This window comes from Hesperophylax consimilis, chromosome 5 (assembly GCF_061612785.1).
Source record: "Hesperophylax consimilis isolate HC1 chromosome 5, BYU_Hcon_1.0, whole genome shotgun sequence".
Taxonomy (NCBI): Eukaryota; Metazoa; Arthropoda; class Insecta; order Trichoptera; family Limnephilidae; genus Hesperophylax; species Hesperophylax consimilis.
Window position 1 is genome coordinate 27,987,207 of NC_142840.1, and position 13,103 is coordinate 28,000,309.

The 13,103-nt window shown below is 31.2% G+C and overlaps 1 protein-coding gene across 1 annotated transcript in view; it reads right to left on the reverse strand.

The window, feature by feature from the left end:
• Nucleotides 1-6,400: 6,400 nt before the first annotated feature.
• Tsp2A (tetraspanin 2A) overlaps nt 6,401-13,103 on the reverse strand; it is a 233,887-nt gene continuing 227,184 nt past the window's right edge. Inside the window, exons 4-5 of the mRNA XM_089632090.1 lie at nt 7,037-7,222; nt 6,401-6,830 (exon numbers count right to left, since the gene is read on the reverse strand). Coding sequence (XP_089488216.1) covers nt 6,711-6,830; nt 7,037-7,222 — 306 coding nt within the window. The 3' untranslated portion in view covers nt 6,401-6,710. The remainder of the gene's footprint in view (nt 6,831-7,036; nt 7,223-13,103) is intronic.

Here is a 13,103-nt window from a genome sequence, read left to right on the forward strand (position 1 = left end):
CTCGGACACATCAACCCACGAAGTGACCACGGCAAGGAAGGCTACTCAGTATTTACGTAGGACCCCCTCCACTACTCCCCGGATGGAATTCCATGATGGCCGCCGTCTCCAACCAATCACAGCCCGGCATATCACCTTGACTTTCTTATCAAACACTGATAACAGATTCAAATGTGATTAATTGTGATATCATCAGACTGGATTTACGGGAAAAAGATGCAAGATATAACTACGAAATAAATATCAACATCAAGAAATGATTATATACTAATATATTTGCATGAATAATTATATCTAACTATATTTGTTACCCTTTGGGAAATGTTCAAACCAAAGATATTTAACTTCAAACCCAATATGAAAACTTGTATAATTATTTATAAAATAAATAAACGGGACTGCGGGAGATGGTTTTGGTAGATTGAACTGACTTGGTGAAAGGTATCATATTAAAATATAACTTTCCTCTCAACAAGATAATTGCAGAGATGAAAAATACCTAACCACTTTACTCCTCACGAAAGAGGATAGAACACCTCCGAGAGGGTTCGATTTGAAAATGTTCTATAAATAGAGAACCGAATTCCATACAAAGTCAGTTCAACAACTACCTCTGAAAGAGAATCCTCTCTCCTGAAGAACCATCTCCAAGTCTCCAAAAGTCTCAAGAAATATTTTCAAGTGTTTTATTCAGTAGTAAATTCAGTTTTTGCCCAGTATTAAATTCTTTTCGTCAGTTCAGATCTGGAAATAAATTCCTCTCTGATCGTGGCTTTAAACTCTACCACGAACTTCTACAACATCTACAACCTCTATCAAGACTGAGAACGCTGACAAGTGTACCCAGCTACCTTCGTATCTACAGTTATTGTACGGACAGTATATTGTTTCGTACACTGGGAATGTTTGTCTTTCTTTTTAAAAAATAAAATTTAAAAAAAAAAATAAAAATCCCTCCTGGAACTAAGGCTGCAGATGCCCAGCAATCTCAATTCTATATTCTATTTTCTACGGCAAACAAAAAACGTTAACGGGTTATAAAGGTTATTTTGAAATAGGTAAGAAAGTTTACAAAATGACATTTCTCGCGAAATTGGTTGCTAAAATAATGCGTTTTAGTAAATCCTTATGGGTTTCCTGCTTTTACACAAACAAGAAGTAAAATGTGTGAATACAGAATGAAATTTAAAATTTACAATGATTGTAAGAACGAGCTATTGAAACATCGAACGTGGTATTGAATGTACACTGGGGAACAAAATTATTGTAACCACAATGTACAATTTTAATAAATAGTTGAAATAATAAAAAATTCATACCCAAAGAAAAGACACAATTAATTGCTGTTGTTCAAAAGTTGTCAAATATTTTAGATTAAATTAAATAAATGCGACTGTAAGCTACGCATCATTCCAGTAAAATTAAGTCCAACAACAATCGTAGCTAATAAATAAATGATAGCACTTAAAAAAGTTGCTCACCGAAAAATTTATGGCTACTACTTTTCGATTTTCATTTTGAATTTAAGCAGATAATATTGGGCACGGTAACGTTATTAGGAACGGCTGCGCGGCCTTTTTCATACAAAATTTGATTCATTATTATTTTTATCAAATGGTATGGCATATATCTAATACTTAAATGTGCTAATTTATTTATTTGTATCTTAAATTATAAAATATAGGCCATTAATGAATTCAATTCTTCATGATTTTAGAGGAATTTTTTTTGAGTTAATAAAATTTATTAAAAAAGAAAGCTTGACGAACCTACTATGTTAATATAATGTAATAAATAAAAAAAATGTTAAAGAGTTGTTCCCAAAAGTTGTGTTCCCACGTAAATGGGACATTTGAAAATTAAATTTAAGACCATCACAAGTTTTTAAAATATTTTTTTTATTTATGTTTTTCAGAGAAGGTAGGGCGTAATGTTTTTTTTTTTTAATTAGCTCGCAGTACTTTCCAAAATTGCCTCTAATATGATGAAAAATCGACTTCTTTAATGGCTTATATTTACAGAGAAACTATAAGCGATTTGATACTTTTATACCAATTACATAGTAAATGGCTACACCTGGATGCACCTGTCTTAACTAAGCTAATAACTTTCTGAATACCAAATCGTAACACCAGACTTCCTGAGTTGTTCTTTGTTTATTCATCTAATTAAAATATTTTATTAGTTCCCTTCTTTTAATAATTATACCATTTTATTTATTCCTCGGTACAATGGCTACTTGGAAATTCAGTTCCGTTGATTTTTTCATTTATTTCTTACTACAATTTAAAACAGAAATATCTTACATTATGTTTCGCTAACATATAAATTAGCCAAATATTATTGTCATATTATATAATCTGTAACATACTTTTTATGTAAATATTTACAATTTAATTACCATTTAAATGTTTTATTTGCATTTGTTGTACTTATGTGTATTACGTTGATTCATTTTGTTACTATATTATATTTGTTATACATACTGCCGATATGGATAAATTGAATTGCAAATCCTGGAATAAAAATATTATTATCATGTTAATTTGAATGACCATCGAAATAGATATTTGCTCTACCTTTTTCGATTAAAAACATTTTTTTAAAGTTTAATTTACATAAACTGTTTTGGCCTCAAATACAAATTAAAGTTTTTTTATGAAAAGGGGGGCAGCCGTTCTTCTTAAAAAAATAATCATCGTCACTTCAATGCTGAAATCTACCTACATTTATCATTACTCTTTTATCTTATCAATACTATTTTGCACTCTATAAAGTTCTATCACTTTTAGTAATGCTAACTATAATAACTATTTGTGTTTTTGGTTTATTAATTGCTGAAGAGAAGATGTGACATTAACTCTGTTATTTGAGTCAATCTCTGTACTTGCCTAGTTCGGTTTTCCGTTTCTGATTAAAGCACGTTTGGAATATAAGTTGCCAGCCAGAGACAAAGGGGGCGACCAAATCCATTATGGCGGATTGAATACAATAGGATGGGGCGCCCGTGCCGGAAAATTGTATGAAAACTTACTGCTTACTGCACATTGCTGGAGCCGAGGGCCTTTGCTATATTATGTTTTCCGTGAAATGGAAGGGCGAGAGGACTTTCCAATGTTTTTCACAGTTTATTTTTGATTGAAAATATATTTATGAGATAAAAGCAAATTAATCATTTTTTTTCTGGTATTTAAGCTCATTACAAATATTAAGATTTCATGAAAAATGTCGGCGGAAAGAATTTTTCAGTGCATTAATATTAATTTATAATTTTATCCAAAGTTGAGAAATTTTCACAAGAAATAAAGGTTATTTGATTCACAAACAAATATTTTTTTGGTGAATTAGGAAGACTTAAGTTATGGATATAGTTTTTCTTTGCACATCGAATAAGGAAGAAACTTTAAAATCTATAAGAATTTTAGGATCTTGGCTTTGAAAGAAAATTACTCTTTGTAGTAAGTAAAACATTTAAAAAGCCTTGCATTAATTATTTGTAGACTTAAAAATATATTATTTAAACTTTCTGTTTTCAAGTTAACAATAATTATTCGTATTACAGTTGAAACAACTGAGATAAATAAACGAAATGTATTTTTATATAATGGCTTAAATGTTTTTTTCAATCCAGTTACTTTTATTGATTTATTTTTCATAAGACTAATTACAGACGATAATCATCAAATAATATATAACATTTTGCTGTGCATTGAAACAAACTGTACAAAATTAAAAGGAATAAATTTTACTAAGCGTTTTTAAAGTAATATCTATATTATATATATAATGTAATATATACTGATGAATATCCATGACGCAAGTCAATTCCGAAAGATATAAATTTTATTTAAATCCAAGCCCGTAGAAAAATAACGAGGAAATAATTCTGTCAGTTATCCCATTCAATAAAAAAATCAATAAAAGTATTGGATTCCAGAAGGTTTATAACGGTCAAGTGAAATCATCATCACGGAAATATTTCTAAAGATTATTTCCTCTTGTTCCCCAAAATATGGGTCCGCGACGTTTACTGAAAGCTTGTCATTCGCAGGCGACTTATTCGTGGTGGAATTGTAATACCAACCCAATTATGTATTTACCAATGAGACGATTTAAACCAAAATTTAACGGAAAATAATGTATTTTTCTTAACGAAACACTGATTTATTTATATTTACTTTTTTATGACATGGTGAAAATGTATTATGATGAAAATTTTTTTCGGAATTCAACATAACCTCTGAAAAAAAATGGGTGGATAAACTCGGAGGAAGGAATGAAAAAGTGGGTGGATAAACTCGGAGGAAGGAATGAAAATGTGGGTGGAAAAACTCGGGGAAGAGATGAAAATGTGGGTGGATAAAGTCAGAGGAAGGAATGCAAATTTGGGTGGATAAACTCGGAGGAAGGAATGAAAATGTTGGTGGATAAACTCGGAGGAAGAGATGAAAATGTGGGTGGATAAACTCAGAAGAAGGAATGAAAATGTGGGTGGATAAACTCGGAGGAAGGAATGAAAATGTGAGTGGATAAACTCGGAGGAAGGAGTGAAAATGTGGGTGGATAAACTCGGATAAAGGGATGAAAAACGGAAGAGTAAGGTTAGGAAGCAAATGACTTCAGATCAGATCTAGTTTATAATAGACACACACATTCACTTCGAGCAACTCTCAGATTCCGATTTGTGGTCTCTCATCAGGCTATCTGTCTATTTGAAAAGAAGCCCAAACTTTTTTTTTTAAACTCACGGGATCCTCTAGGCGCGTAGGCAATGAACTCACCATTCTTGCATTTCGTTATACAATTGACAGTTTTGTTGGAAGAAAGGTGTTAGCCATATTATTATAATTAGATATTTGCGAACAAAAATTCAAAGGTATCACAGAAGGCACTTCACATTTCACAAACGAAATATACATTTAAATCAAGCCTGACTTTACTAGAGTTACCATGTCTACCTTCAACCAAAAGTAAAAATCAGTACATTTATTATATTATATTCGTTTATTCAATGTAAAAAAATAAAGAATCTTTTATTATGCCTATGTTATATTATGAGCAGGTATCTTTAATTGAAGACGCGTGTTTTAAAAACAATTCGTTCTTTGTGTATTATGTAGCACAAATTACAATTTCACGAATTGTATCTAATACAAAAAAAACCCTTCTTTAAGAATTCATTCGTATAATAACGCATTTCCCTCATGTTAAGGTAGTTCAAATACCACTTGTAGAAATTAAGTGGGCTTGTGATGACGGAAGATGTACAAAATGATCGTGATATTAAAGTGAATCCGTATAAATTGAAAGCATTTGAATTTCAGCGAATGAACTGACATAACAGACGAAATGCTTTATGTTTGCAGTGAATAGATTCTTTTGTGTTTTGTTGTCACAATATTTTGACAGCATAACATTTTTTCCTATGAAAAACGAAGCTACCTACATGAACCCGAGCTTTTGGAAAAGCCAGGTATACAGTCCGATGATACGACGATCTGACGGATCCAGGAGAGTAGATTATCATTTCAAAGAAATGACTAGAGATAGGTACATACCTCCGATACGGAAAATCAATATTCTCGTTCTTTGATTGTTGCAAAACTCGTGATGGCTATATAGAAATGCCGAGACTTTTTGACCATTTGTAGGATTAGGCTTCCCGTCATTTATCTTCGATGTTACCCCTTGTAACTGATGGAGTGCACCTTCTTCAACAGCGTAATTTTAACTTGTCTGCATTGATTTATTGCAGAGTCCTTGTATCCGAATTTTTTCGAGAGATTCTCTTTATTAAACAAACATAATATAACACGCAATTATTGCCATCATACTCGACAAACTAAAATTGTTTTTTCCCAAGATATCATTTAAAAATTGATAGATTCTTCTCGGCTATTATAGTTGTATTTGAGAAGTTCGATAAACTTATCCATCTATGAAGATAAATATAAACGTCAATAATATAAAAAGTTCTTCTTATGAACCATCTGAGACAGATTGCTTTAACCAGAAAAATTGACAAATGACCTCTCCAAGACACTTTGATCTTGGTGAAATCGAATTCCAACCTCTGTTTAATCTCGCAAGAAATGATTAGAGGACAAACAGAATTAATAACTCAATTATTATGATGGAAGAAATCTTCAAGGTTGCCAATTTATAAAATCCAGAAATGTATGGTTAAAACGTAAAAATGTTAACGTAATGTTAACGTAAAAAACGTTAAAATCTGTAAACGTACTTACTTTTAATTCTTCAAACATTGATAATGTAATATTCGAAATAACAAAACTACAAAAAACATCTAGAACAAGTTATCAACCCAAAAGTTTAAGTAATCATAAAGAATAAGACGTTGGTTGTTTTTTTGAAGTTTTTTTATTGCTTGAAACCAAATTATGAAGTTTTAAATATAAATTATTTTTATTTCAAGAGCTAATCGTCTATTATTTATTTTCCAAATTTACTGCTAAAAACTTCTTATAAACTATGTCAAAATAAAAATGATAAAAAAAACTTAAATTATTTGTTCATTGTCATTTTTAAAACGCCTTTCTTCTTTATTATATAATAAATCTGTAGACAATTGATGAAACACAGTATATGTGCCTACTCATAATGATAGATAAAATTAATACTTTAAAAACTGGATGGTATACATTTTTTTTAGTGCGGGAAGGACATCCTTAACACTTTATGTAGGTCTTTTAATTGTAGGCGCTTGCGCTCTTGCCGACGCTTGACGGGCGGTTGTACGTTGCGGAAACATCTTCTTCTTCTTTTTTGACTGCTTGAATAAGAATCAAGGACATGACTGCATTGATAACCTGCAAAAAGAAAAATACAGTTTATTTAATTCCCATGAAAAACACGTTGTTGTACACAGCTACATCTTTTGAACGTAGTCATAGCGTTCCAATTCGATTCTGGTCTAAATTGATTCAAGGTTTCTATTAAAATACCTATATCAAACCATTTCATATTTTGTAAAGATTAGACCAGCTAAATAGTTTAACATCACGCGTAATCTTACGTGAATCATGCAAGCAGCCATGGCAATGCCAGCCAGCCAGCCGGACTTCTCCTCCAGGTACCAAGTGAGCTCCTCCACGCAGCCATAGTAAAAGGCGTTGCCGGTGACAGTGTCTCTGCACTCTGCGGGTAGAGGCTTCCTCATGTTCATGTAGTCGTTGGGACCGTCAGCTCCGCAGCATCCGATCTGAAAATGAAACATTTTATTAGTTTATTTATTAACTCACCACTATATTCAACATCTTCTTTATCAGAATCATCATTTTCATCATTATCATTATCATCTTCTTTATCTTCATCATCATCTTCATTACAATCTTCATCATTTTCACAATTACATTTATCACCATTATCTCTATCATCTTCTTCATCATCGTCTTTTTATTTTAATAGTCATCATCATTGTCTTTATCACTATTATCTGCATAATCATCGCACAGTCATAATCTTCACCATCATCATTTCGATCATCATCTTCATCATCATATTTATCATCATTTTCATCAACACCCTCATTATCATCATCTTGATCACCATATTTATCATCTTATTTATCATAATTTTCATCAACACCCTCTTCATCATCATAATCACCTCCATCATCATCTTTATCATTATCTTCATTTATTCATCATCTTTATATCACGTAAAAAATTATTAGGTCCGTAGTAGTAATTAGCCATTTAAAAAAATATACGATAATTATCCTAGCGGGAAAGCAAATTTGACTATCCGAATAATAACGTAATGATATACTCTTAAGAGTCCAATGCAAACATAATATGCTATTAAACTTTTAGTCAAGCTTCTGCGTTAACGGTTCCTGGCCCGATCCATTTCTTTCTACTGTATCGATTTAAATCGCTCGATTATGAATTTATATTTGTATGTTGAAATACTTTCGGTAGGTTGCATTACTTAATCCACTGAGCGTCAGCGCGCTTTCGGTGATTTTTCACAAAAACAGCGCTTTACAAATCATCCCATCATTATTATTTATATTGAACTCACTCACTTTACACAACTTATTATACATTCATAACTTAGCTTAGCTATTCCCCATGAGTGAAAACCACGTGTCGGTGGTGGTAATCTATAAGTGATCGCAAAAAAGTTTCAGTAGAATTTACACTTTTGGAAGGTTATTTTGATATTAAGAATGTTAAACATAGCTGGAATCAATCAGCGTATTATTTTTTAGGCAATGCACCACGTCGTGTATCTTTTGGAATCGGGTCGCTAACAATAACCCTCCGTATGCAGATGGCGATAAGGTTAAAATTCCTGTTTAGCCCTAAGCCGTCGGTTTTGATTTATGCGGGGAAAAATTGTCATCGTCATCATTGTTTTATTTTTGTTTGCGAAGCTCAGGCATAAATATTTAAATGACTCAATCATTTTCTAAAGAACTTAATTTACCACATTATAAAATAAAACCATAACCGAAAACGGTTCGAAACCAGGATATTTTGAAGTTATCATTTTTCATACTCTTATTATATATTATATTTTTAATATATTCTTATTTCCTTGCAAATAAGAAAATTGTGGACCTGCACGTAAGAATCTTACGATTGTCATATTATTTAATAAAGGTATATAATATAAATGTTTTTTTTTTTTAAATAATATCCATCATGTTGAATATTCACCGTTGTTCAGATTTAAATGATATCACAATTAACTTTGTTCATTCTATCGCATGGAATGATACTTAAGTTTTTACTGCCAATATCAATCAATTATTCTATGAAAAGTGTACTGTCCCATCCATCGATCAGGCTACATGCAATTTGATTCGTTTGGAAAACACACTTTTCGAGAGTTAACGAAATACAGTTAAAGGCACGTAAAATACGTCGAATACCGGATGGTTTAGCTAATTGTGTAGAATGATAATTGTCATAATATATTCATAGTAATTGGCTGTTGCTATTCTATTAATACATTAAAAATTCTATTAATATATGAAACACTCATGGTTGCTTTCTCACACGGCACTATGGAGCCGCCGAACTCGAAAGTGTGCATCAAATCAGTGGTTGTAATTATATTTAACGTTTATAGATTCACAAACGTTAAAAAGTTAAGAAAAAATGGGTAAAAAAAATCTTGGAAATGTCTCACCTATTCAATAAGAAAAATAATTTAAAAAAAAATGTTAATTTAGTCAAAATGCTCACTTCATTTCAGATACTATTTTTAGTAGAAATTTTATTTACAACATAACTAGACTACACAATCTTGTGACAATATACTGTCGTCATCACTACTTGGTTCTACTAACATAATGCGACAGATTCCAAATGTTACACGACGTGGTGCATTGCCTTAAAAATAATACACTGATTGATTCCAGCTGTGTTTAACATTCTTTATCAAAATAACCTTCCAAAAGTGTAAATTCTACTGAAACCCTTTCGAACTGTATAAATATTTGAAAACACACAGATTTTAGACTTTTTCCACCCAATCCAGACCGAATTTAAATTGGTAGTTTTTGTTATCCATTTGTTGGATTAGCGGACTATTTTTTTCATTTGATTTTAGCTACTCGTTCAGGCAGTAGCAATATTTGAATTTTGAAATGTGATTTTCTCGATATTGAAGGCACGTTTTTATTTGTCGAACTATATATATATTTTTTGAAATACGTCATAAAATAAGGTACATTTTTACATAGGGTAACATTTTTTTCTCCTAACTCCTTTCAAAACCATAACCTTTTATTACTTCACAGAATAATGTTAATAACCACTAAGCTTAGCGACAATAAAAGAGAAAGCTTCAAAATCACTCAAAACCTTTTTTTAAATTTAAATATTTAGTACCTATAGACGATATGTTAAATAGCGCCATAGGTCGACCTCTTTTTTTGACGATCTTTGGTAAGGGTCTCTAATTTTAAAATATAACTGGTCTTTCAAGGTCGGTTTCTGCGAAACTTACACGATTTTTTCAATTGAGGACTGATATTTTAAGAAAAAGTTAATATTATTTGAGAACTGAAGATGGATATTTTAAGAAAAGTTATTTTGTTATTCAAGGGTTGACAATATTATGTATGTTCAAAAAGAAAGTTTTTCAGGTATTTCACCTTTTCTACAAATTTCATAACGCCAGAGTTCGTTTTAATAAAAAAAAAATTAAAATCAAAATCTAGTACCAACTAAATGAGAAAGTGTATATCTAAACTATAACAATGGTTATAAGCCCAGCAGCACAGAGTATCTAACGTCAGTGACTAGAATAGTCTTTTATGAAAACTGACAGTCCTAACTTGCTGGCACTGAAATGAAGTAAATGGTACATGAGAGCAATTTTTTTAAACGGAGTCTTATAGTTCAGATATTAAAATAACTAGTGTCTGAAAAATACGACATAGATATGTAAATTATTACACTATATAAGTCGATGTTTAATAAATTTACAAAGTTTGTATTGCGTCGGAGGCTACACGTTTTTAAAAAGGTATGGAGAATTTAATGAACTTTAAAACAAGTATACTTGTTTCAATACACCGAAAATTTTCTAAATTTCTGCTAACGCGTTCGATTACGCGGCCTCATTGTGCGCCGATCAATAAATGCACAAAGTACACGGAAAACTGATTTTTTTCATATGTATTCATGACAAACGAGACTAGTTATATTGTGCATGAGATTGGTTGTTAATAAATTAAAAGAATGATCATTTGAAAGTAGAATTTTCCTTTAGTTATGCTAATGTTACAACCTAAATTATTTAGCTAAGACTTTTGGTTCGAAATAACGAGGCTTCAAATACGAGGTAATATTCGTTCATAAAATAAGTCTCATAATTTTTATTAATTTCGTTGGTTCCATCCAAATGATTTCCAAACAAAGTCCTTAGCCGCTCTCAATTAGCAAAGGGCAAAATAAAATGTGCGAACCCTTTCCAACAATGTTCAAGTATTTATGAACTTATTGTCATTTCTCGCAGCTCATTGCATTGTGCGGGCTTCATGTGGAGGGAACCATTGAGTTATTTAATTATTGCAGAATTCTTTGCAAACTCATAAATTATTAGCCACCGATAAGAAATACATTAAATGCATTTTGTCATTAGCTGAATGAATCAGGCCTCGGGAAATATAATTAAGCACCGCCCCGTCACATGCAACCATAACACTATTTAAACTCAGTATTTTCCATCGTTGATGGCAGCAATATTAAGTAAATTGATTGGGGCTCATATTCTAAATAAATAATTTACCATATATCGAAACGTGTTATTAATATAAGCCAGCGTTGTGAATTTATCAGCCTGTTAGAATCAAATTAATAACTCATGATAATAGTCGATGTTGCTTTGTGACAGCAAGAAAAATACGACCGTGAACATTGGTGGATGCAGAAAATTCTTATTTTTTCTTTTGGGGAATTCCATTTCGGAGTAGAAGTAATTTTGTTAAATTGTAACTAGCCCACCGTTACCGTTTTATTCGAAACGGTAGTGACGGGATGGAATGATTCATAAACTTATCCCATACATACTACTGGCTTTATCTACATTTCTGGATCAATTCTTATATCTATATAATTCTTTTCGTAGCTCATTCCATAACCAGTTTTATGGATTTTAGATCACTCCATTTTTTAGGTGTCCAAACTATCGAATTGTTCTTTGATGATTTGAAGAGAACTGTAGGTTATGGATGTGTAGTTGCCGTCAAGAACACATTTTAGGAAGGCTGGAAACCAGAAGGTTTACGAAGAAAAATAATAAGTTTTAAGTCTCCACGACATGACCGTTTCGAAACGATATCAAGTCAGGAAATATACTCGATTGAAATAATAACACGACCTTTATAGTTATTTCGTACTTGGAAATATTTGCATGCAACTCACAATAATGGCAAATGAATTATTAAAACGTTCAAAGAAAAGTAATCCATATTCAGCATTACTTATTCTGCATATTTATCACTACAATAGATTTAAAATGCTTTAACGATATTGAACGGTTACTATGATTCAGAAAAGTTGCAAGCTGTTATTTTATATAGTTATTTGTCCAGGTGTGGTTAGTAATTAAAAATAAGTTTGTTTTGCAAGCGTGAATAATACGGAAGACAGAGTATTATTAAAAAATAATGTTTCTGAACGGGTTCTGAGTGAGAGTAATGTATAGTTATTTTTTTATCTCCAAGCATTGATTTGAATATCAGTGGGTTTAGTATTAATAATGCAATATGTGATTCATTGAAATGTGTATTTTAATACAATAAAAGTACCAGCATGTGGTTTTGTGATTTTTTATTTTTTTTATTATGAAATTGACTGATGTTAATATTATTTTATCAGATCATGATTAGATGGTAATGAAGTATGTAGCTACTTGAAATAATGTTGGTAAAATCGGCCTTATTTTGATCATAAACAACCGCTTTAAATAACCGGAACTGATCGTTAAAGTGTTTCAGCTTTTCAGATTGTAAGTGATAAAATGAAAAACTTCTTCACAACATTGATGACTAGAGCTTTTTGTAGAAAATTTTGTTTATTTATTTTCAGAAACTTGATCCATTTTTCAAATTTGTTGCTTACGCTAGTGATTGTTTAACCGAAAATTGGCCTTACAGTATTAAACCAAGTTATCTCTTTTCTGAAGGATGATGGCGATAAAGAGGGATAAAATTACAAACTTAAATAAGAAGACGCATAAAAAAGAATATATTTTGAAAGGCCAACAAACAAGTTTGCCGGAGTATGAAGTTTCGCAAAATTTAACAAGAGTAATCGAATAATAAAACAAACTCTGAAAGTTAGCGTATTATGAAAGAAATAATCTTGGAAAAGCTGAAGATATGACGTGGTATGGATTGAACAGATAAAAAGTTTTTTTTTTAAATTATCAAAGTTATTGCGCCAAAGGGATCTTCTTCTAACGACGGGATTAAGTAAGGAAACTTTCGAACAAATAACTTGACTAATGAAAGAACACAATATTGAACTAGACGTAAATTGGATTGTCTGGAAAGGGGAGATTGGACATGATATCTACTCATCAAAAATTGTAGCAATATTTCTATTGTTTTGATAAAC